This window comes from Eschrichtius robustus, chromosome 2 (genome assembly GCF_028021215.1).
Source record: "Eschrichtius robustus isolate mEscRob2 chromosome 2, mEscRob2.pri, whole genome shotgun sequence".
In the NCBI taxonomy this organism is placed as follows: Eukaryota; Metazoa; Chordata; class Mammalia; order Artiodactyla; family Eschrichtiidae; genus Eschrichtius; species Eschrichtius robustus.
The window spans coordinates 32630901-32656943 of record NC_090825.1 but is presented as its reverse complement, the minus strand read 5'-3'; the positions used below and the strand labels follow the sequence as shown (position 1 = coordinate 32656943).

Here is a 26043-nt window from a genome sequence, read left to right as displayed (position 1 = left end):
AACTTTGGGAAGAAAAATCAAGCTTTAACAAATGTGATTTAAATATATTTACATTTCTTCATTTGAAATGTAGTAATTTCTCAGCATTTGTGTATTTAGCATTCCATATTTCAGCTATCTTTAAGTAACTCAGAAGGTTCTTGGCATTCGGTACTTTGTCATTTTGCAGAGGCAACCATTTGAATTTTGCTTTGAGACTGGTATGTCCAAGTGAGTCACTGCTAATAAGTAAGGCTTGTCTGACCCAACATCCATCACAGTGTGATTCTGTAACATTTAACTCCTTGTCACCCACACAATTTATAGTGAGGATTTTATATTGCCATTGTATTAAGGAGTATCTGAACGTCACAGGAAGTTCTTTCAAATGCCTCTAAAAGTCAACATTAATTAAACAATCATTACAGTTAACATTAAATAAATAAACATTAAAATGGAAAGAGAAATATACTTAAATGTCAGATATATAAAATAACAAGGAAAACAAAATATATATGTTCACTGAAGAGAATGAGAAGACAAGTCACAGAGTAGAAGAAAATATTTGCAAAAGACATATCTGGTAAAGGACTGTTATCCAAAATACACAAAGAACTCCCAACACTCAACAGTAAGAAAATGGACAACTTGATTAAAAAATGGGCAAAGGTCTGAGCTGACACTTCACCAAAGAAGATATACATATGGCAAATAGGCATATGAAAACATGTTCAACATCATATGTCATTAAGGAATTTCACATTAAAACAACAATGAGATACTACTGCATACCTATGAAAGTGGCAAAAATCCAAACCACTGACACCACCAAATGCTGGCAAAGAGGTGGAACAACAGAAACCCTCATTCATTGTTAGTGGGAATGCAAAATGGTACAGCCACTTTGGAAGACAGTTTGGCAGTTTCTTGTAAAACTGAACATATTCTTACCATACAATCCATCAATTGCACTCCTTGGTATCTATCTAAATGAATTGAACACTTATGTCTACACAAAACACAAAAACCTGAACATGGATATTTATAGCAGCTTTGTTTATAACTGCCAAAAGTTGGAAGCAACCAAGATGTCCTCTAATAGGTGAATGGATAAACAAACTGTGTTACGTCTAGACAGTTGGAATATTATTCAGCACTAAAAAGAAATGTCATGAAATGCTATGAAAAGACATGGAAGAACCTTAAATGTACATTACGATCTGAAAAAAATCAACCTGAGAAAGTTATAAATTGTATGATACCAGCCATGACACTCTGGAAAGGCAAAACTATGAAGACAGTAAAAAGATCAATGCTAGAGGTTGGGGAGTGGTGGAGGAGGAAAGGATGAATTGCCAAAGCATAGAGGATTTTTAGGTTAGTGAAACTACTCTGTATGACACTATAATGGAGTACACATGTCATTATAAATTGGTCAAACCCATAAAAGGCACCACACCAAGAGTGAGCTTTAACATAAACTACGGACTTCGGGTGATAATGGTGTAACAATATAGGTTCATAGATTATAACAAATATACCAGTCTTGTGTGGGATGTTGTTGGTGTGGTTGGGAGTATGTAGGAACTCTCAGTGTTCTGCTCCATTCTACTGTGAACCTGAAAAATAAATCCTATTAAAAGAAAGAGCCATGCAGACAGAATTTCTTCATAATTAATTTACAGGCATGTTGAGCCATGATTCCATAGTTTAGAATAGTAATTACAAAGAAACCTTAACATGGCAATTTATTCATTTAAGGTATGGCCCTGGGAATAGATGCACCATCCATTATTTTGTAAAAAGGATGCTCTGTATAACCAATTAATTGGCAACACACTCTCTAGAAATGGGCCTGATCAATTCAACATGGAGCATTTATCCCGTAATGTGTTTGCTTGCAAAGTCATATGTTTATTTACCAAAGATTAAAGACTATATTACAGTGCCAAATGTTTTGTTTCAATTAAAATATTTTAATGCTAGTAATTCCATAACTTGCTTAGCAAACAGACAACTGGGAAAAACAATGTTTATTAAGTACAAGTGTTGCTTTTACTGGAAGGAACTAACTAACTCTCAAAGATGACTCTCAAATTATAATGCCCTACATATTTTAGAATTAGCATGAAGATTCTGATATACACAGCTTTTAGCCTTCTGGCTTGTTTTCTGATTGAGTGTCATTTGTTTTAGCTCCTTATCATTTAATATCTGACAGAGTTGAGTGTGTGTTATTTCGTTCTTTCTTTCTTGTATTCCACAAATGAATTGAAATAGCCTACTCTCATATAAAATAATTATCTGATATAAACTTTCTGGCAGAGAATAAATTAGTTTATAGGAATTTGGTAGCCATTTTCCCGCAGCAACCAACATACATTCTTCAAAGTTTTTCACTTCTTTTTTCCAACTTTAAAGAAATTTTGCTGAGAAAAACACCTAGAATTAGACTCAGTAAATCAAATTATTACCATATTTTGTCATACTAATGACAAAAAGTTACTAAACTTTAAATCAGTGTATAGAGAAAACATGAGGAACATAGTATATGATAAAAGTATCATTTCAATTAGATTAGAGAATTTTTCATTTTAAAATCATTTATATTTGTATTTTCAAATACATGGGGCAATTATTTGGAAAAAATTCAATCAGATTCTTACTTCATGCTGTTAAAAAAAAAAAAAAAAAAGATGAAATGAACGTTTGCATGTGTGGTAGGCTAAATAACAGCCCCAAAGATACCCAGGTCTTATTCATTGGAACCTGTGAATGTTACCTTATCTTGCAAAAGAGATATTGCAGGTGTAATTCAGTTAAGGATTTGAAATGGAAAGATTATCCTAGAATATCTGGGTACACACTGAATGTAATCACAAGTGTCCTTATAAGAAAGGGGAAGACAAAGAGAGATTTGACTACAGAAGAGACGTGACAATGGAAGAAAGAGGTTGGAGTAATGTAAGAAAGCGACTGCCAGCCAAAGGATACAGCCATTTAGAAGCTAGAAAAGGCTTGGAAACGGAGTGTCCCCAAGAGCCTCCAGAAGGAACCAGTCCTGCCACCTTTAACTCAGTGAAACTGATTTCACACTTTTGGCCTCTAAAACTATAAGAGAATAAATATGTTCTTTTAAGCCACCCAGTTCTTAGTAATTAGTTTCAGTTGCCGTAGGAAACAAAACTACATGTAAAAGTAAAAAGACAAAATATATATATCAAATACATACGGTATGCATACTGAGGCATTTGGGAAATGTAATTGATGAGTGCCACTTTGAAATGAATAAAACTAGATTGATGTGATGGATAGAGTGATGGAAAGATGGATAGATATATAAGAAAGGAAGAGTACAATGATAATGGTAGAATCTAGATGGTAAGAATATAGGTTTCCACTGTGAATTTTTTTTTTTGGGCTTTCTAAGTTTGAAATATTTCATAATAGAATATTGGGGAAGAGTCATAGATGAAAATATAGGTTATCATGGGGTAGGAAACAATCTTTTTTCCATGAGACCAAGGGTAAAAGCTGGAAATTAAAAGATTATTGGATTTGCATGAGTCAAAATGAAAAGCTTTGAAGTAGAAAGTTTTTAAATGAACAAAGTTAAAACAAAAATAATGAAGTGGGAAATATTTGTAATATGTGTATCAAAAGATATGTATCCATAATATGACAATGAAATATTGTCCCTAGAAATCGACATTATATACACTACTATGTGTAAAATAGATATCTAATGAGAACCTACTGCGTAGCACAGGGAATCTACTTAATGCTCTGTGGTGACCTAAATGGGAAGGAAATCCAAAAAAGAGTGGATATATGTACACTTTGCATACATAAAACAGATTCACTTTGCTGCATAGCAGAAACTAACACAACACTGTAAAGCGAGTATACTCCAATAAAAATTAATAAAAGCGGAAACATTGTCCCTAGAGGTTTTTAATGGTCTCCTGATGTCCTAATGATGCTGAATACATAAAACTATTGTGTTTGAGATCCAGATTAATACTCTGTAGCTAAACTTTGGAGTCAACTCCTTTCCTTTATCAACTATATCATAACTTTTATTATTTGGGGAAAATTATATGCAAAAAGTATGGAAAAAGAAACCCAATAAGAGGTTATGAGAAAGTTGTCCTTTATTTGTCGTAATAAATGATGCTAATTGGTGATGTAGATGATATTCTGGACCTTTCATCTCAGAGCATGCACACTGGATGTTAACTCTGAAGTAAATGTGCATCTAGATGACCTCGCCAGTCTTTCCTGGATCTCTCTTCCAACACTCAAGTTGGTTTCTTTAGAAACTAGCTCACCTCAAGTTAATTTAAACATTATAAACCAAGTATAAAATATGAAGTGCTATTTTCTATAATAAAGATCATTTAACCATTATAAAGATGAGATACCACCTCAAGAGTCTCCATTGGAAAAAGAATGAAGAATATTATGGTGTAACTAATCAGTGGAAGAGTATGTAGCCAGTGCAAATTGTTTTCAGAGAATTCTCAGCCATCAGACAAATTGTTCATAAAGGATGTTCTATGAAATAGCAGTTATGTATAGTTATTTGTATGGTATGGTCCCAGTATTTCAACAAAATCTTCTAAGTAGAAATAAATACACAAAAAATAAAGACCAGAAGGAAGAACATCTAATTGTTGGCAGTTGTTTTCTAGATTGTGGGAAATGGCCTTTGTTTCTATCTTTTGGTTTTCTCCTGTATCTTTCTTTCCTCCCTCCCTCCCTCTCTCTCTCTCCTTCCTTCCTTCCTTCCTGTCTTTCTTTTTCTTTCTTTCCTTCTTTTGCTATAACCATGAATCATTTTTATAATAAAATAACTATCTATCTAACACAAAGGTACATTTATATGTGCATGTGTGTATAAGTGGACAATGTGATTCCATGAAATCATGGCAGCAATGATTCCAGTCTTAGCAAACGGAAGGGGGTTGGTCACTAATGATTCCACCCTGCCTGCTTCTCACCTGTGCATCCCTGGTTCTGCACTACAATCAGTGAGGAAACTTTTTAACATAAAATACTTGAGCCCTACCCTTAGAAAGGCTGAGATTTTCTTGAATGGGGACAAAGCATTTGTATTTCATTAAATTTCCCCAAGAAACTCTAATACACAAGCAGATTTGAGAATTACACAGCTAAGCAATGCTTCTCAGACTTTAATATGTAGAATTACCACCTGGTGCTTTTAAAAAATACAGATTTTTGGACTTTTACCTTTCAGTCTGAGGCAAAGCCCAAGCAGAAATCTGCATTTTTGACAAGCACCCAGCTGTTCTATGTGTTTAATAGGAAACACATTATGAAATAGAGCAATCATGCTTTAAAATATACAGGGAAGTTGAGAGAAAGTATTTTATGAGGGCAATTTTTACCTTTACTCTAAATTCACCCTGCCATGAACACATGTGTATGTATGTACTTTTTTTTTAAAACTATTTCATGGCTTCCAACTATTAGTTTCTGTTTGTAATTTACTTTATAAATACAGAACTGTCATCTAGGGGTCAAAAGAGGTAACTGCAAGTTTATTCAAGTTTTTGCATTAAATTATTTGTACTTAGTCCATTCCTAAGAACCCCTCGCCCAAACACTAGAGAAGCAAGACAGTTTCATGCTTGAAAGAGTTCTGAAGTCCCTCTGATCTCTGACTGCTTGCTTTACCACTTACTAGCTGTATGATCCTCTGAGTCTCAATTCTCTTATCTGAAAAATGAGGCTGTCAGTAGTGCTTACTCCACAGAGTTAGGTATCAGTGCATGAAAGTACTTAGCACAGCACCTAGTGTCCACTACAAGCTCAGTGAAAGGTTATGTTTTCTTGTACCAAAATCCACGCACCAAATTTGATTCATATTTAAGTTGAATAATATGATGGTATGTATTATTCCTGATCATTGCAAAAGTGCTAACATCTAAAATCTGGAATAAAAGTTTAGCTACAGTCACACTGATGCAAACTACTGATGTTGTTATGATTGCTAGCCCTAATGTGTGTACTCAGAACTAAGAATCAGCTGTGAATTCAAATTAGTTCATTTCTTTCTATGACCTAAAACTTATACAACACACTCCAAAGCATACCATGTATGAGGCAGTCCCTGTTTTCCAGGCATGGGCAATTGCTCTCCTGAGTCCTATAATTTTTGTTGCAGAACACCAGCCTACAGCCCATGGGCCAAGAGTAGCCTGTGGGTGATTGTCATCTACCTGTGTTCCTCTTGACACTTAATAGAATACCTATCCTCTATTGCTTTCTAGATACATTGTGGCCAGCTGCTTAAGAAGGTGTGGCAGGAATATGCTCCCCAACACCAGCCTGCATACCAGGATCAACAAATCTACCTTTGTCCTATACAAGAAAGTCTACATATCATGTTGCAAAGATGGCTGGTCCCAGGTTCACAGTTTATTAGCTTGGTTGCTTAGGACATGAGGTTCATGGAAGTAATGTCAAGGACATGACAATATTGGCCTGAGTGGGATCTGTAATTTATCTGACCCCAAACAGGTGCCTCTCCTCTTTCTCCCTCTCTCTCTCTCTTTCTGTCACATACATGTGTGTGTGTCTATATTAAATATTATATTATAACAAATGGGAATATATGTAAAGCTTTTCACACAGTGGTTGGCACATATAGAATATTTGCTATATGCCAGCCAGTATGCTATGAGCTTTACATACATTCTCATTTATTCTCACAAAACCTTAAGAAGTGTATTACAATATCCTCATTTTACAAATATTATTGCAGGATTAAAGAAGTTAAGTAACTTATCCAAGGGCATGAAGCTATGAAGTGATAGAGCCAGAATTCAATACTCAATCTCAGGATTTCTAACTTCAAGTTATATATACATATGATATTTTATATATATATATATATATATATATATATATATATATATATATATATATATATATATATATATATAATATATATGTGTGTGTGTATGTATATATATTTGAAGTTATATATATGTTACATATAACATGTATGTTTAGATGTAGTTTTTCAATGGAAAAAATACATATATAGATACATAGGTATACATTTACCTACATATATATATTTAAGCTACTATAAGTATAAAATTAAAGCTACTGATCCACCATTAGTAGAACATATGTTTTGAGTTATTTTCTCAGTTTGTAAATGAATTTAGGTTACACCTCTACTGAGTTCTTTTTTGTTCACCGAATAACACGTGTGCATGTGTGTGTGTGTGTGTTTTAGATACGTTTTATATATATGTTTAAATCTATACATCTATTTGTGTGTATATATACATCTATATGCATACCCCCCCACACACACACATGTCCTTCAATGAACAAAAAAGAATCCAGTAGATGTGTGACCTGAATTCACTTGCAAGCTGGGAAAATAACTTAAAACATATGTCTTACCCCTTGTGGATAAGTAGCTTAAATTTTACAGAATATGCCAATTCCATGAGTTTTATGCAATCTCTTGGTTGTAAGGTACACATTTTTAATTTGTTTTCTGATCCTCAAAGAATAGGAGAAAAGATGCAACAACCTTAAGAGATCGCTTGGGTTCACAGCAGATATATGCATTGTTGGTGTTAATCCTTGTTTAGAACTGGGCAAAATCCAGAGACATCAGAGCCCTCTCCAGCATTCCTTCAGTGTTATCTTTGGAAAATCAAGTCACTCTGTATTAACCACACAAGTGAAAATCTTCATGCTTTAGCCAAATGAGTGGATTTGTTAACTCTGTTGACTTAACCTGGTTCTCCTTTCTATTCATTTCAGAATATTTCCTCCTTTAATTGTCCTTTATGTGTCTATTCATTATCTACCTTGATTATTAGCCAGATTAACTTTTAAAGCCAACTAGAATCTGTTTTCAACTTGTTTTAGAATGGTCAACCACACAGTGTTCCCAGCCTTTAGCCTGAAGTTTTCAATTAGGTTGCAATGACTTTTTAACTTGAAAATATTGTTGTTTTTTCTGGCTGTATACTTAACAAGAAAGGAAAAACAACTTTCCCTTTACTTTGATAGTCTTCCACCAAATAATAAAAACCTGATCCAAAACACTAAAGTAGATCAGTCCATTGAAACTGGTGGGAAGTAAGACACAATGAAAATGAAGTGGCACTGAAAAATTTTGACAATAAGTTAATTTTGTATGTTTTTTAAAGAAAGCTAACATAATCAAAGCAAGTGGAAATGGATATGTGGTATTTAAAAATAACATTTGTTCTATCTTTAGAGTTTATTATAAAAATATTATTGACTCTGACTTCTGTCGTGCTTTCATTCTAAAGATCTCCAACTTCAGTCTAATTTTCAATTTCTGTTTGATGATGATTTAACAAAGGCATGAGGGGAAAATCATTTTCTATGGGGTAAATCTTAATAAGAGAAGATACAGATTCATAAGCTTCCCACTTGTCTGCTGTATTTCTAATACTGAAGCTATAGAGCTTTATTCTCCTTGATTTTCCACATCCTATCATTTGAATCACTGTGTGGTATTGGAATAGATTTACTGAGCAAGATTTGAGCAAATAGTGCTCTAGCATTATCACTGTGACCAAACAACACTCTTCAACGAAGCCCTGACATACTTACTGAATACTTAGTGTTTTATTCAGACTCTGGTTGGAAACTAATGCTCCAGTAGGGAGAATACATTTGCCAACATACTAAGAACACCACTAGTGTTCAGTGAAAAAAACTAAAGTGTAAGATATAAGTTACAAACGCATACGTTGTAGGTATACAACTGCCGCTAACTATAAACGGACACCACATTCCAATCATTTCCCTGTCACTGGCATTTTTTTTTCTTGTGATTTTCTACTGACAAGGTTACCAATCCATCTAATCATTGATTTGGAGAGTACAAAGATAAAAATACTAATTATTTTGTTCCACCCTATGTATTATATCATAAATATATAACATTTTAATTAATCTTTAACAAGTACATTGACAGCAATCACTTACCATTAACTATGTGCCAAGTACTCTGCTCAATGCTTTATATGCATTTTTTTCATTTAATCCTCATATCAACCTTAAGAGATAAGCATCATGTTTGTCTCCACTGATAGATAAGGAATCTGAGGTTCAGTGAGATTCAGTGGCAGTGAGGCACACTCAGTAAGCATCCATTGATTGTCTTATGTTATTCATGCCGTCGCTTCTAATACCCCTGAGCAGCCACATCTCTTACTTTAGCAGGGAAAATAGAGATGACGTCCTTTCAGCCTTATTTCTGGATATCAAAGAATGGCTGGACTTGCAGCCACCCATTCCCTGGAAGAAAAGCTAAACAATGAGCAATAGAAGTAAAGCAATAGAGTCACAGACCAATTACAAATATAAATTGTACCCAAGTGACTACAAATATAATTATGAATTTGGTCAAGGACTTACCTTTCAGAGTTCAAACAGAATCAATTTTACCCTCCAAAATGTGACAAATCTGATATTAGAAACATTAGCTAAGAGAAGCCAAGTTTCTAGATATGGAAAAGCTAGAAACTAACATGCTTTACTGTTAATCAGCCAAAATGATCTATTAGGCCAAATGAATGTCAACATCATCTTTGCCAGGCAGATATATTATCAACAACTACCTTGCCCCTTCCCTACACAAAAACTCTGAGCAACACCTATTCTAAGAGCATTAAAGAGTCTTGATGGAAAATGTTGCCTCCTTCTCCAAGTTCCCTGGCCCAACTTGAACACAGAATGCTGTAAAAAGTACAGTCACAATCAGTTGCCCTGGTGTGTCATACCATAAAGAGGACAGAGTAAAAATTATTCTTCCTCAAATACAGGCAAGATTGCTCATTGCCACAGAATTACTAGCATACTTCTTTCTTCTCCTATTTCCCATCTTCCACTCACTATAACCCTTCCACAACACTTTTTGGTGAAAGTGGCAGAGTAAACATAACAGTATGTTAATTTCTCCAACGCTCATAGGCTTACCTCTAAAAGGCATTCCCTTGGGCTCACAACTCTGAGTCTTTGGGAAAAAAATAAACTAGAAATACATATCGAGACAAAAAGTGTAAACTGAGACTACCAGTATCAAACTGACTTAATTGTTCAATAAAACTTTGCCCAGAAAAGACCATAGATCAATAAATATTATTTTTTCAAAATATTCATGCATTGATTACTTGAGCAAAGAGTTGTCTTCTCAAATAGCAGTTTATCCATCAAATCTTCCCTTGAGACACTCACCTTACTCTGTCCACCAATCCTAAACTATCATGTCACAAATTTGGGGCAATTTCATCATCTCTACACCTTGAAACACCTGCCCAGACCCTAACCCCCTATAGACATCCATTCATACTTCCCTTTTGTGAGATACTGCTGAAATCAGTCAAGATGGCGTTCTGTCTCACTGCAGTGACTTCTAATCTATTGACCTTACATAATCCATAAGATCTTACGGAAAACCCCGAACGAACTTTTTGGCCGGCCCAATATTTAGCTGTGCTTTATTAAATGGTTGTTTTGTAATATTTTAGGGAATTCAATAAAAGAATGTCAGTATGGTACAGAGAGCTGGACTCTTCCAAGTGTATTCATGAAGAACTCAAGCTGGTTTTGTTTAATCCATTTTATGAGCATCTTTGTTTTTCAAGATTTCAGGGAACAGATTTGGATGATGCTATCACAACCACAAGTACGGAGATTTCACTGAGAGAATATCAAGATTATTTAACACAATCTCATAGATTATAAGTGCAGATAAAAAATACTTTTCAGTGGTTGACTTTAAAGTGTCAGCAGCTTTTGAAAGTGCAAAGGAGTGCAAAAGACAGAATTTCATTTTTTTTCAATTTGTGTGTGCATTTTTCACAAATTAAATCCAGGCTTGTTTCTTAACTCAACATTTGGAAGATATTTTTTAAATAGGCCAACAACTAATTATTTGCCCACTTAAACAAATAAGTAGCTTAGAGAAGGTAATTTTTTATTTTGTTATTTTAAAAATCAATTCCAAAACTAAAAAAAAGGAAAAACAATTGACTTAAAACCATAAAAGTAAAATCTTACAAAAATTAAGCTATAGGTCTCTAAACATTTATTAAAAGTCTCAATTTCAATTATCTCTATTTTCAGGAAGTATTGTCAGATTTATCTTTCAAGAAGAAATTTTTGAGGAGCTGTAAACAAGACAGTTGTGTTAATAACAGTTTGAATACATGGTATAAATACCCTTTCACTGCAAATGGATTAATATCTGTGCTAACCACATATATCATCTATGTTAACTGATGCTGCACTGACATATTATTTGATTAAGCACCTTTCAATATCAGACGCTTTTTCACTCTTAGCAGGAAGTTTTAATGCAAGGGATCTAACCTGGGTTCATGGACAAATAGTTTAGTCTTTTACAAAAGATACAAGGAACTGTTGACATGATGATATTTCTACTTTTCCTTGGCAAAAGCCCTACATACAGAGCTACAAAGGCCGACCTCCTTGGACCAGATGGAAGAGGAAAGAAAACTGAAAACAATAAAATGCACAAATTAAGGCCTCAATGACTTAACCAGGCTCAGAGCCATCCTGTGGAACACTGGAAAGCAATAGAAAACTTCTCTTCAGCTATTCAATTTTTAGACGGGAGAAGAAACACAGGAGCGAATTAAAAATGAAAAGCTTAATAAAAACAAGGAAATTTTAACCTTAAAATACAGGGGGTTTGTACTAACAAAACACACGTTTTATCATCAGAGACTCGGAAAATGTCACGTGAAGAATATTGATACGCCAGTTAGAAAGAATAACGAAGGAATTTTTCAGCAGAGGTATGAGGTAATTAGTAATCCTGCTGTGGTTACTGAAAATAGTTATTTCTCCTTTCTTTCTTTCTTTCTTTTTTTCTTTCCTCCTTCCTTCCTTCCCTCCTTCCTTCCTTCCTTCCCTCCTTCCTTCCTTCCTTCTTTCCTTCCTTCCTTTTCATATATTTATTTTCCAGTATTTAGACATATGGAAAAGAATAGCAATGTAGATCATTCAAAGTTACAATTAATTTACATCAATTTATATTTGGGTTAAGTGAACAGTTTAGAAGTTGTGTTTTGATGTGGAATTTTGGTATAATGGCTAGGCTTGCCATGCAGTACCACTTCATAAAGCAATAGTGTGAGATGGGAGGGTACAGAGCCTGTAAGCCTCTGGAGACAAGGCTGTTATGTCTTAGTTATCTTTGCCATCTTTGCTCAGCTCAGCATCTGACACTTGATAAGCACTCATTTTTTAATCTGTGAAGGACATGTTCTTGAGGAGGTTGAAGGACCTAGTATGTCCAATTACAGATGTCAATACTACACGATTGTTTTATTTAGTAACTTGTCCTAGAGATGTAACTGGGAACATAGACAGCCAGTTTACCATCATTTCTTCAGCAGCACAGCTAGGATGGTTATGGAATCAAGGTGGCTGGAGTTCAAATTCCGTCTCCAGTGCTCACTTGCTGTGTGATTCTGGGCAGGTTCCTTACCTTCCTTGGAGTGGCTCTCCTTGCTGGGAAATGGAGGTAAGAGGAGAAGCTGCCTCAGAGGACTGTTGGGAGGACTAACGAGGAAATCCATGCAGAGAGGTTAGTGTGGTTGCCTGATCCATAGAGGGCATTCAATAAATATCATTTATCACTATTACTCATACCCTAAAATAAAATCATACAATTTTTGACAGCTAACTCTATTAATGTCCTGTGGCTGCTGTTACAAATTACCACAAACTGAGTGGCTTAAAACAACAGAAGCGTTTTCTCACAGTTCTGGAGACCGAAGTCCAAAGTCTGTATCACTGCGCTGAGATCAAGGTGTTGACAGGGCCGTGGTCCCTTAGAGGCTCTGGTAGAGAATCCTTTCCACTCCTTGCCTCTTCCAGCTTCTGGAGGCTGCCAGTATTCCTTGGCTTGTGACCGCATGGGTCCAATCTCTGCCTCTGTGGTCAACTGGTCTTCTGTTCTGTGTGTGTTTGTGTCAGTCTCTCTCTGCTTCCCTCTTATAAGGCTATACACGGTTGTATTTAGGGCCCAGTCTGATAATCTGCTCATTCTCAAGAATCTTAAACTTAATCACATTTACAGAGGCTTTTTTGCCATATAAGGTATTGTTCACAGGTTCCAGAGATTAAGACCTGGATATCTTTGGGAGAACCATTATGTAGCCTGCCACATTGATATTTAGAACTTCAGAAATCAGAGGATTTGCTTCCCCAGCTGCGTATTATGGGAGTAGTCTGTTTGTTTCTCTCTCTGTCTCTGTCTCTCTCTCATACTCTCTCCCTCTTTCTCTCCCTTTCTTTCTCCTCTTCTTCTAACCCCTGTCCCATTTACCTAATTATATATGTCAAGTGGCTTGACCAAATAAAGTTGTTTTCTTACGTACTGAAAAACTGGAATAGGCAGCTACAAGCCGAAGTCAGGACTTGCATCTCTGCAAGGCTCTGTGATTCTTTTGGATTTTCTAGCATGCTTATTGCCACATGGTGACAAAATGCCTGTCCCAGATCCAGGCGTTCAAGGTAGGAAGAAGAGTGTTTCCAGCTGCTTCTGTCTGTTTATCAGTAAACCAAAACTTTCCCTGAAAATTCTCGGGAGATATCCTTTTATGTCCTATTGGCCAGAAGTGTGTCTTCCATCTCTAGATGCAAAGGAAGCTGGGAAAAGAAAATACCGCTTTCCTCGCATGGACAATGGAAGGCGTCAAGACAAATCAGAGAGAACTGCTGTGTAAGCCAAGCACCAGGTTCTACGGGATACCTGGTCTGTAGAAATGTTGGAGGGAGGGTGTGTTGGGCAGAGGAGGAAGGAGAAGAGAGAGGTAGAACTCTAATGAAGACCTACTAGGAGTCAGGATGTGAGCCTATAGTTCCATTCAGCCTCTCATTTCCTATTCACAGGAGTCTTTTGAGGTCAGAACGAGTGTTCCCAATTTGCAGAGAAGAAACTGAGATTCTGAAATTTTTTAAAACACACTCTAATATACAGAGTTAATAAACGATGAAGCCAGGAATAAAACTGAACTGGGTCTAAATCCAGACGCTCCGCTCTTTCTAGTATCCAAAATGAAGTATCAGACCCAGCAGAACAACTGTAGTTGACTTTTTTCCTCAGCAGCCACTCTGCTTCGAACGCTATTTTATTTTGACAGTGTTGACCAAAACTCAGAGCACTTCACCCAGATCTTAAATCTGCTCCAGGGCTGTGGTTATGGGGGCAGCTAAAATGCTCCAGTTCCATCACAAACAAGTCATGAGAGGCAGGGCCTGGTCAACACATTGCAATATGCAGCTGAGATGGGAATATGGTACAGTGAGCCTGAGAGCCTGTCCTCACCACAGAGAGTGGGATCCCTGGGCTTCCCACGGCACACGTGATGCTTTTCATCAAGAATCATTGGCTAAATTGTATTTGTTGGTGACAAGTGCTAAAAGGAATGCAGCTCAAGTATTGCTGCTGAAATGTGGAGTTAAATCAGACTTATGTCTCCAAATCTGCCTTTATAGACATGAGTTTCCAAATATATTGCTGAGAGATTTTTACAGAGAAGAAGTTCCATTGGTGGATACTGGCTTATTATTAAAGAAAAGCAAACCCTTTCTTAAAATTTTCTACAAATATAGAAAAATTTAGACAAGAAGAAAAAATATAATTTAAAAATCTGCTCCAGAACTAAAACAACCATTTTTGATTATCTGAATTATATCTCCTGCCTCATCTCCTTCTCCTTGAACTAATCTAATGCTTTCTGTCCCTCTTGGGTTTATATAATTCAAACTCATCAGTTTCTGTGTGTTTTATGAAAGCAATAGAGAAAATAAAAATTTTGGTGCACCCATCAAAACATACTGTACAAGACAAAAGTTTCCAATTTACGTTTTGTTCTGATAAAGTGTAATGACTGTAGCAATACAAGTTAGCCAATATCAAGAGGATCTCAGATCCTAAAAAGGAATTTATTCCTTTATGGTTAAAGAATGTTCCACACAGTGAAGACACAAAATAGGATTTCATAATTTGCACATTCTTGGGGGTGGGTAGGGACTCCTTTATTCATCCATGAAAATAAGCACTGGCTCATCTACCTATGGCTCTGGAGGAACAGGTAAGCACTAGAGACGCAGGAGTGAGGATATCAATCTCTAGGAGAGATCCAACCCCTTTAAAGTGAGGAAAACTGAGGAAAAAAGAAGAAATGTCTTTCAAATCATTATGCTGTACGCCTTAAACTCGTACAGCAGTGTATGCCAATTATACCTCAATAAAACTAGAAGGAAAAAAAAAGAGATGGCTTCTCAGCTTGCTGGGAACACAGATTGGGTTCGGACCCAGTTTCTGCGTCACTCAAAGCCAATAAGTCTAACTCAACAGACCCTTCCTGCCCACACTTGACCACTTGTTTTGATTACTGGCCAGCAAGAGTGGTTCCAGAGGCAGGCACCAAATGCCAGTGGAGTCACCATTATAGATCCCACATATGACACCAACTGCCAAGAAGAAACTGGATTAGAGCACTGCTGGATCTGTTAATGCACCCACTGTTCTGCACTCTAGATTTCCCGGGACTGAACCCCCAATAAAGCATTAGCTTCTAAGCTTATACATTGGGCTTTGTTTTCTAAGAAACCCATGTTAAGATAGAGAGTGATAAAAATCACACCTGCTCCCAGAAGTAGTTTACAAGGCAGGGGAGGCAGGGATTTTGTGCTAGGCATTTGTGAAGTTTAAAGAGTGTGGAAATGGGCCTGGTAAGATCCAGGGATGGTCACAGGTCTAAGTCAGAGCCAGTATGAAGCAGAGAAGCTATCCCCTCCTTTGGAAATAGAAGTGGAATTGGGAATCACACTTACCCATGCCCAAGGAAGATAAATGATCAGAAAGAGGAAGGGCAGGAGTTCTCCTGTGAGGCTGGACTCCATCTCACCTCACAGATAACAGTGAGGTTCTCGGAACAGGGCATTCCATTTTTAGTAAGAGCAGACTGAATTTTCAGTACAAATCAGTGAAAAGCAGGAAGAAGACGGGACAAATGTGAAAAAGAATTTCCTTCCAAATCTTTATGTCTAGGAATACTAACAATGGACTCCCCCAGAGTGTTAGGAAGAGACCAGCCTTTAGCAGACCTGAAAGTTCATGAGGGATTGCCTGAGGAATAAAGGAAATTTCCCCAAGATTGGAGCTCCACTCATCTCAGCAAATCTTTACTCGTCCTTACTCAGCCCAAGTTAAACAATCAAGTGCATTACCCAGAGCACGTGCAGGGTCATCCAAAGCTAGGATTTCAGTGTTAGGTCTGCCACCTACTAGTTTTGCAATGTTAGTCAAGTCAGCTCAACATTGAGTCTCGACGTCCTCTGTAGACTCTAAATAACACAAGATTATTAGCAGAATCAATGAGGTAATGTGAGAGATCTTTTTAAATTGCTGCCTCAGAATGTTTTTGGCTACAAAGTACAAAATATCCAACTAAATGTGGCTGAAGTCATGAGGGCATTTATTATCATCTCTCATGGCCGGAAGCCCAAAAGTAATTTCCAACGTTGGTGAATCCTGCCACTAAGTGAGCATTCTGCTTCAGCTCTTTTCAGTTCTCTACCTTTCCCCGCGAGTGTGGCACTGCTACAAACATGATGTCCTCACACAGTTGTATTAAAAAGTAGGAAAGGTGAAAGGGTCTCTTCTACGCTTCCCTCTTTGCATCAGAAGAGAAAAAACTCTCAAAAGTCCCCACAGACTTCCCCTCAGATCTCATTGGCCAGAACCGGTTTATATGTCCCACTCTAAACCAATCATAAATGAGGACGTAGGAGAGCCAGCCCAATTTGGTTTAAAACCAATCACCATTCACCTCCTGGGCTGGGGGGAGGACCTCCCTCCTTTTCTAGAGTCCATTGCCACCAGAGAGTTAAATGGAATAAAGGTTTTGTTGGCTCAGAAGTGGGAATGGCCGTTGACTTGAAAACTGAAAGTGATTGTCAAAATTTAAGAGAGTTAAACAGGTAGTATTTTAAAAATACACTGTATGACAAAAATAAACACATAAGTAAATAAAAAATAAAAAAGGATAAGCACAAGTTCCTGTCCTTAAGGATCTTAAGATCTAACCTAAGAAAACAGCTTTATTGAAAGTAGGCGGATCTATTTTGAGAATCTGTTTTCTCTATGAATTTGGATTCCCACTACTTCCAAAGCAATGATCAGGATAATAGGTGTTTAATGCGTTCACCACCTAATGAATCGATTCTGCAAAAAATATAAAAAGGAGTAAATGAATGACATGCCCTCCCCGTTAAAAATAAATCTCTGTTTATTGAAAGTCGGAGTTAAAATTGCATTTCTGATCTTTACAGATGTAAAAAAAAAAAAAAAAAAAAAAAAAAAAGTTGATTTCTTCGCTTTCTGTGTTTGGGTTCTGATATACACAAAAATTGTATTGTGCAGCCGTCCATGGTGGCCCTATCTTTTACCAGAGCGCAACATTCCCGGCCCTCCAAACATGTCAACATGTGGGGTGAGATACCTAGCAGGCGGGAGTAATTTCGTCATCTTTCACTTGATGTTGACAGAAATGGTACAGGGTGGTTTAAAAGAATTGAAAGCAGAGACAGGTGTTTGGGAATTTATAAACAAACTGTTTGTGCTGTAAAGAACACATAAGAGTTCCTGGAGGATTTCCCCCCATCTTCTCCCTGTCTTTACTTTCCATTGTCTCTGTGCTTGAAAATTCTGTCTTGCTATTAGTTTTTAATGAAACCAGTATGTTTATCATATTTGATGGCAGACTTGGTTGTTTGCAACTCAAGGCTATGTTATTTTTTCCTCAGACAGATTCAACTGGCAGTCTCTGCAGATTCCTTTGCACAAAAATGACACCATGACACAAAAGTTCTAGTGGCAAGAAGCAAATTCTATACCTCAGGAATTCTGCCAACAAGATAAAGCATTGCCAACTGATTTTTCTTTTCCTTAAGAAAACAACAACAACAACAACAACAGAAAGGGCAGAATTAAAAGTTTGGACAAGAAAACATGCTCACATCTCACATATCATAACAGAGCAATGCGCTTTAGAGTTTTCTATGATTCTAAATGCTTGGTTGATGCTACAGCAGCCCCTTCAGAGCTATCACTCGCTGCCATTTCAAAAGATCTTGGACTCTGGGGACAGACTTGATTAGCATGACTAAGTTTCATAGTCCCAAAGCTTCAGGCATCAGCAACAGAGAGGAGCCAGGTAGACACTGGATAAATAATAAATAATGAGAAACATGTTGTAACATTCACTGTCAAATTATATTTCCCATTTTTTCTTACATCTACAAATTTCTAGTAAAATGAAGTTATGCAGTTTCATTAAATTATCTAGATGCCATTTAAGAAGAAAAAGGAAAACAGTTTTCGTATAATTTCAAATGTCTCCTTCACAGCAGATACAAACATACGGACAGCTCTGTGTTGTATAAAAATTTCCCCTTGTCCCCCCTGTCCAGTCAATCTACAGAACCAGGTCTTCCCTTCCCTTCACTGCCAAACTTCTCAAAAGAGAGTTTACAGGGACTTCCCTGGTGGTGCAGTGGTTAAGAATCCGCCTGCCAATGCAGGGGACACGGGTTCGATCCCTGGTACGGGAAGATCCCACATGCCTCGGAGCTCTCTAGGGCCCGCGAGCCACAACTACTGAGCCCATGTGCTGCAACTATTGAAGCCCACGTGCCTAGAGCCCATGCTCCACAACAAGAGAAGCCACTTCAATAAGCATGCGCACCGCAAGGAAGAGTGGCCCCCGCTCCCCGCAACTAGAGAAAGCCCGCGTGCAGCAACGAAGACCCAACGTAGTCAAAAAAATTTTTAAAAAGAGAGTTTACACTTTTTCTTAAGCTCTCCATTCCTTTCTCATAATAATCTTTCTGCCTCCATCCATTTGTTTAATGGTTTCTCAAAGTCCAATGACCTCTTTACAAAGGATCTCAAAGTTGGTGAAATATCTGTTACTCTTGTTCCATTTGTCCTAGTTCGTAGGCCCTTGAAGACAGCATGCTCACCTGAAAATCCTGCTAAGCTTAATCCTATCATCAGTTTCTCCTAAATGCAAGCATTCTCCAGAAGGTTTCTAGGACTTCAGCCTTTTTCTCTCTCAGACTTTCTCATCTACTCCTGTGGCTGCAAATACCCACCATGCGTGCATCTGTCTCTTAAATTTTGCTTCTCATCGAAACAGCAGACTGGCTGGTCAACTGCTAAGTTAAATCAGCATATAGGTGCATCATGGCACTGCAAAAACTTCCCTCTGGTCCAAACCCATTCCTGCTCCTTCTAGTAAGCTTTCGCCCAAACCAGGATTAAAACACAAGAGTTATCTTTGGCTCTTCCTTCTTGGGAACTTCTAACGTTCAATCAATTGCTCAGGTCTCTCACTTATATGCCTGCAGTTATTTTCCTCATCTAAGCCATAGTCTTTACTGCCATGGCCAAGATCAAGTTCCTATTACTTCTGTTCTAGACCATTTCAAGCAATATTTATTCCCTCTTTCCACATCCTTCCGCGCGTCATTTTCCTGTTGGAGTGATTTTCCTAATGTACAGTTCTGACCGTGTCAGTCCTGACTCAAAAACCATGTACCTTTTCCCCATTTTCTACAGAATAAAGATCAGTGTTTAGTTTAGCATTTAAAGTCCTTTATAATCAGGGTGTTAGAAAGCTTTGCAATCTTTAAAAATCTTGTGTAGAATTCATTGTTTTAGCTTGCCACAGAGAAGGACTCACCACAGAGGTAAATAAATAAATAAAGTTGGTTTTGTCTTTTTTTTTTTTTTTAAGTTGGAGAGTGAAACAATTTTTTAAACTATGATTGTATTGCCATCTGCTGGAGTGACTGGAGCACAACATTTGAAGCAATTTCTTTTTTCAAAAGTGTGAAAGGGGGCTTCCCTGGTGACGCAGTGGTTGAGAATCTGCCTGCCAGCCAATGCAGGGCACACAGGTTCGAGCCCTGGTCTGGGAAGATCCCACATGCCGCGGAGCAACTAGGCCCGTGAGCCACAACTACTGAGCCTGCGCGTCTGGAGCCTGTGCTCCGCAACAAGAGAGGCCGCGATAGTGAGAGGCCCGCGCACCGCGATGAAGAGTGGCCCCCCACTTGCCACAACTAGAGAAAGCCCTCGCACAGAAACGAAGACCCAACACAGCCATAAATAAATAAATAAACAAATACTTTAAAAAAAGAAGATGAAGAAAAATAACAGTACAGTTTAAAAAAAAAAGTGTGAAAGGTTTGGCTTCAATATTTTAAAATTCTCTCTGAATACGGCTTTTAATGTCTAATCTAATAACAGATGTTAAAGTTTCAGGAAAGAATTACCTTTGATTTTAAAGCACACCAAATTACAATTAACAAATTGACATGACTTTTGCTTAGAAGCGACTGTGAGTGTTCACCCTTTATTACTGAGAATATCACAGTTGAGTCCAAGAATGAAATGATTGGCTTTATGAGAAGTAAAGTGCCTTGTCTAACATCAGGTGACTTTCAGAAAGTCGCATTTTCTGATGCTACTCAACCATTCAAATCTTTCTCAAACTTTAAGACGCTGAACTAGAATTACCTTTCCCAATGAAGGTTTCCCATGCCAAGTCTCACCCTTCTTGAATTCATAGGACTTACTATTTGCATAAACCCTTCATTTGGGAGATTAAACAGACTGCAGTGTATTGACATGTACATTTCCTGTGTTTGCCTCTCACCGTGCAGTCATGGTTAAGAATCTGGTCTCTAAAGTCAAATTACCTGTTTCAAAATGTAAATTTGACACTTACTAGCTGTTAATTAATATTTTTGTGATTAGTTTCCTCCTCTGTCAGATGGAGATAACAATACTTCCCTCACAGGGCTGTTAGAAAGATTATTTTATCAAAAACTGTAAAATCATTCAAAAAAGTGCCTGCCATATAGTAAACCCTTAAGAATTAATAGATAGTATCAAGCATATTGCTACAGGTATGATGCTTATGCAGCAAAAATCCCAAGAGGTAGCAGTGAGTCCCACAACTCATAATAGTACTATTATTAAATGACAGACTTTATTAGGTATTTTTAAATTAGTTAGATTTTTAAAGTATAATTTACATACACTAAAATTTATCCATTTTAATGGTACAATTGATGAGTTTTGACAACAGTTGAATAACCATAACCACAAATAAGATAAAGAAAATTTCCATCACCCTAATATGTCTTATGCCCTTTTTCATATATCCCTTGTTCTTACCCCCAACCCCTAGGGACCCCCAAGCCCTAGCAACCACTGGTCTACTATATGTCACTATAGCTTTCCTTTCAGATAGAACTCTATGTGAATGAAATCATACCATATGCTATCTTTTGTGTCTGGATTCTGTTACTTAGTGTAATGATTTTAAGATCCTTCTATGTTGTTTTGTATAGCAGTAGTTCATTCCTTTTATTTCATATTAGTATTTCATAGATATTTGGATTGTTCCTAGGTTTCAGCTACTGTGAACAAAGCTGCTATGAAAATTTGCATACAGGACTTTGTGCAGACATTGGTCTTGGCAATATCTTTCTGGATACATCTCCTCAGACAAGGAAACAAAAGTAAACAAATGGGGCTGCATCAAACTAAAAGCTTCGCACAGCAAAGGAAACCATCAACCAAATGAAAAGACAACCCACCAAATGGGAGAAGATATTTGAAAATCATATATCTGATGAGGGGTTAATATCCAAAATACATAAAGAACTCATACAACTCAACAACAGCAAAAAAACAACCTGCTTTAATAATGGGCAAGGAGTTGAATAGACATTTTTCCAAAGAACACATACAGATGGCCAATAGTCACATGGAAAGATGTTTAACATCACTAGTTATTAGAGAAATGAAAATCAAAACCACAGTGAGCTATCACCTCTCACCTGTTAGAATGGCTATTATCAAAAAGGCAAGAAATAACAAGTGTTGGAAAGGAGGTGGAGAAACACCTCACACACTGTTGGTGGGAATATAAATTGGTGCAGTCACTATGTAAAACAATGTGGAGGGCTTCCCTGGTGGCGCAGTGGTTGAGAATCTGCCTGCCAATGCAGGGGACACGGGTTCGAGCCCTGGTCTGGGAAGATCCCACATGCCGCGGAGCAACTAGGCCCGTGAGCCACAACTACTGAGCCTGCGCGTGTCTGGAGCCTGTGCTCCGCAACAAGAGAGGCCACGATAGTGAGAGGCCCGCGCACCGCGATGAAGAGTGGCCCCCACTTGCCGCAACTAGAGAAAGCCTTCACACAGAAATGAAGACCCAACACAGCCAAAAATAATAAATAAATAAATAAATAGTTAAAAAAACAATGTGGAGATTCCTCAAAATATTGAGAATAGAACTAACATATGACCCAGCTATTCCACTCTGGATATTTTTTGAAGAGTATGAAAAAACTAATTCAAAAAGTTGTATACACCCCTATGTTCATGGCAGCATTATTTACAATACCCAAGATATGGAAATAACCTAAGTACTCATCAATGGATGAATGGATATAAAGATGTGGTATATATATATATATATACAATGGAATACTACTAAGCCAGAAAAATATGAAATCTTGCCATTTGCATATAGATCCATATAGATGGATCTTGAGGATATTATTCTAAGTGAAATACGCCAGATGGAGAAAGACAAATACCTTATGAATTCACTCATATGTGGTAAATAAATAAACAAGTAAATAAACCAAACCAAACAAAAATAAACATGTAGATACAGAGAACAGAGTAATGGTTACCAGAGGGGAAGGTATGTGGGAAGGTCTGAACAGGTAAAGGGAATTATGTATCACAATGGATAGAAGCTAAGCTTTTGGTGGTGAGCACACTGTAGTGTATACATTAGGTGAAATATAATGTTGTACACATGAAACCTATATATGTTATAAACCAATGTTACCTCAATATATTAAAAAAAATTTAAGTACAGTATTCCATCTACACTGACAAAAGATGAAATAAGCTATATGAACATTTAACATCAGAAGAGAATCAGTATTTTACTGAAATGCAGTTGAAAGAAGAAACAATTGAGGAGGAAAACAAAGAATGAGAAGAAAAATCATTATTGAAAGAGAAAAAAGAAAAATAAAGACAGAGTTTTGTGGCTGAAAAGTTAGATGGCAATTCAAGTAGTGCTGTGAGAAGGTCCATGTTGAGTTGCTTTATATCCATCAGAAGGTGTGTGAGGAGTGGAAAGCACAGGCAGAATTCAGTGAAGAACTGAAGAGGTAGACGCTGGTGGAAGAGGAGATGTTCTCACAATCCTGGGAGGAAGACCGATGAGCCAAGAAAAGCTGAGACGCCCAGGAGGCGAGGAGACAGGAAGAGCTGGTGGAGAACACACACCTGGGGCTGGGCGCCCAGGCCACTAGCATCAAAGCACAAGGGCAGGTGGTGCAGCGACAGAGAAGAGGAGAAACAACAGTACAAAGGGTAAACTTGAGAAAGAACAGGATAAGCTAAAGGAAGAGAAGACAAAGCAGGAAATTAGGACCTTTTTGCAAAATGCCCTCTGAGAGAAGGTAGGACTTATTCAACAGGAAGAGAGAACAGAGCAGGACTTGAACATGAAGCTCATGCAAAGGGCCCTTCAAAAGTTCCACGAAGAGACTGATAACAAAGGAGCAAAAAAAAGAGAAGACATGGGAAGAAAACGGAAGCTTTCTCAGGGATATGTAGCAGAGCAATGTGAAGAGGAGGCTGCTTGGGAGAAAGAATTGGACAGAATAATAGAGGAAAAGAAGGAAAAGAAGTTGGCTGAGAAAGACAGTTTGCTGCCACTTGACAGGAAGGAAAGGAAACAACGTGGGAATGAGGTCATGTGTACAAGAAAAGTTCAAGCACAAGAAAGCTTGCAAATAAAAGGAAAAGAACAGGAAGAAGGTGCTATGGAACGGGATCTCACAAATGAAGGTCTTGAAGAACTTAACAGAGAGTAGGAGAATTTTGCAAGAGGCTAAGGTTTAGCCCAAGAGTACAGCAGGCTACTGCACATGCAAATATCCTACCAGCTGCAGTCTCAGGAAGCAGAGGAGGACGAAGTTTGAAGCAGAGATAGCAGCAAACAAGGTTTGTCAGGACAAGACCAGGAGATCTGGATCACCCATCAGGTGTCATCCAGAAACATGCACCCCATGCGGACAGTTTGTCATAATAAGCTTCCAGCATAGTCTCATAAACACCAACATACTTTTTCTCAGTCTTTTAATATTTTTGACTACAATATGCTTGTATGTTCTTTAAAAATAACAAAGTATCACCATCCTTGCAGACCCACAAGCAGCCCAGCATATTATTATTAGGAGGGAGATTCCTTAGAACTGGCGATCTGTTTCCATGAGAGTTGTGAATTGGCAGACAGAAAAAAAAAAATTGCTTTACTACTCCAGGCGGCTGGTGACAATGGGCCAACGAGCTGTGATCTCGGGATGAATGGATAGGGACAGAAGCCACCAGATTCCTGGGCTTCTCCTGATCTCGAGGCAAAGAAAGTCAACACCAGAGGGGAACAGTTTGGCTCAGCCGGGCAGGCCTCTTCTGGAAACTGGCAGCCCCTCCTGGGGTCACTGAGGTGACAGGCCTGGACAGCTGGCTGACCTTCTCAAGTATCTGCAGTAACCATGGATTTTTGGCCCAGGCTCCTCTGGATGTGCTAGCCTCTTCTCAGGGGCTAGGGTTTTTCTGCCCCCCCTGTCCCAGGGCCTTACAGGGAAATCACTTGGCTGCCCCAGGCTGTGGCCAGGAGCCCTTGATCTTTGCTGTGCAGGTGGGACCCCTCCCCCTCCTGACTCTACAGCTGGCTAACATTTCCCTCCCTCCTTCCCGCCCCAAACTTATACAAAACAAGTCTTCAGGGTCTCAGTGGGCACCCTGGGGAGAGAAAGGGGTCAAGCACATGTAGTGAACCTACCATCTTCACAGAATCCTTGGCAAATTATATATTACACTTTTGTTATAATTTCTAAGTAGTTTTACTTTTCCCACACATTATATGTTCTTTGAGAATAGAAATTTTATCTCTTAATTCTCTCTTATCTCTGCTCTGTCTTTCATGGTGTTTGGTTTAAATTTGAAATTCAGTTAAAAGACCTTCTGCTCCCAGAATCCCCTTTACAGGCAATTCCAAGTCATACCTGTAGGTGGGGCAAGTGATATATTTCTCCTGCCTGAGAAAAGCAAGCCAGGATTCCATGAGGTAGCTCTGAGACTTTCTGAATTTTGATTGTTTCTCAAGTTTGGTAAGGATTTACCTCATATGAAAGAGGTGGGTAAAAAAAATCTCCTTTAAGTCTTGAGAAATTGTTTCTATGGGTGAGGGAGAAAATGAGTAACTTCCCAGCCCATACCTCACAGCATTAGCTAAGTGAAATGGTTATTTCAGAAAGTGAGAAGAACAGATGTCAGAAGGTAAAAAAAAAAATGTGCTAAAAAAAGTAGGTTCTTCTGCCAAGATTTTATCATCTGGGGTTTTGATTTAAAATTCCATTCAGATGCTATTTGTTAAATACCATTAAAAAAAAAAAAAGTCATCCCCCATTCCGCCTCCACCACGGGCTGGAAAACTTACTTTTGCTGCTTCATTGACCTTGGCTGTCCATCTTGTTCCACTGAAATGAGCAGGTTATTTTCTCTAAAAGTAAATGCCTGGAACTGTGTTTATAGATGCTAATAGATTAAATGAAACTGCTCTCTGTGACCACTATTCAAGGGTTAAAGATCAAAGCTCACATTAGCTTTGTTAAAGTATAATCTGGTGCCTTGCTCAGTACAGCGTGATGCTGTTTCATCTTTAATGCTGCGCTTGGAGGAAGGTAGAAGGATGAATCCAAGGGGAATTCTTCTTAGTCAGTTTCTTAAATTGCCTTCATCTGCCACTAAAGAGAAAGCCAGAGAACTTAAATGTATCTTTCATTTTGGAGGAAAGAGATATATTGACTCTGGTT

General features: G+C 37.8%; 1 protein-coding gene and 1 long non-coding RNA gene across 2 annotated transcripts in view; one reads left to right on the top strand and one right to left on the bottom strand.

Moving 5' to 3' along the window:
- The window catches only part of LOC137756191 (uncharacterized), a 97396-nt gene extending 71622 nt beyond the window's left edge, over positions 1-25774 (bottom strand). The window contains exon 1 of the long non-coding RNA XR_011072205.1: positions 25668-25774. This is a non-coding gene — a long non-coding RNA (uncharacterized lncRNA). The remainder of the gene's footprint in view (positions 1-25667) is intronic.
- Positions 23049-24270, top strand: CFAP53 (cilia and flagella associated protein 53). The gene is given in 5 exon segments (XM_068531107.1): positions 23049-23217; positions 23220-23516; positions 23519-24140; positions 24142-24182; positions 24185-24270. Coding segments are annotated over 5 exon segments (1158 nt in total). The 5' UTR covers positions 23049-23105.
- Positions 25775-26043: the final 269 nt, after the last annotated feature.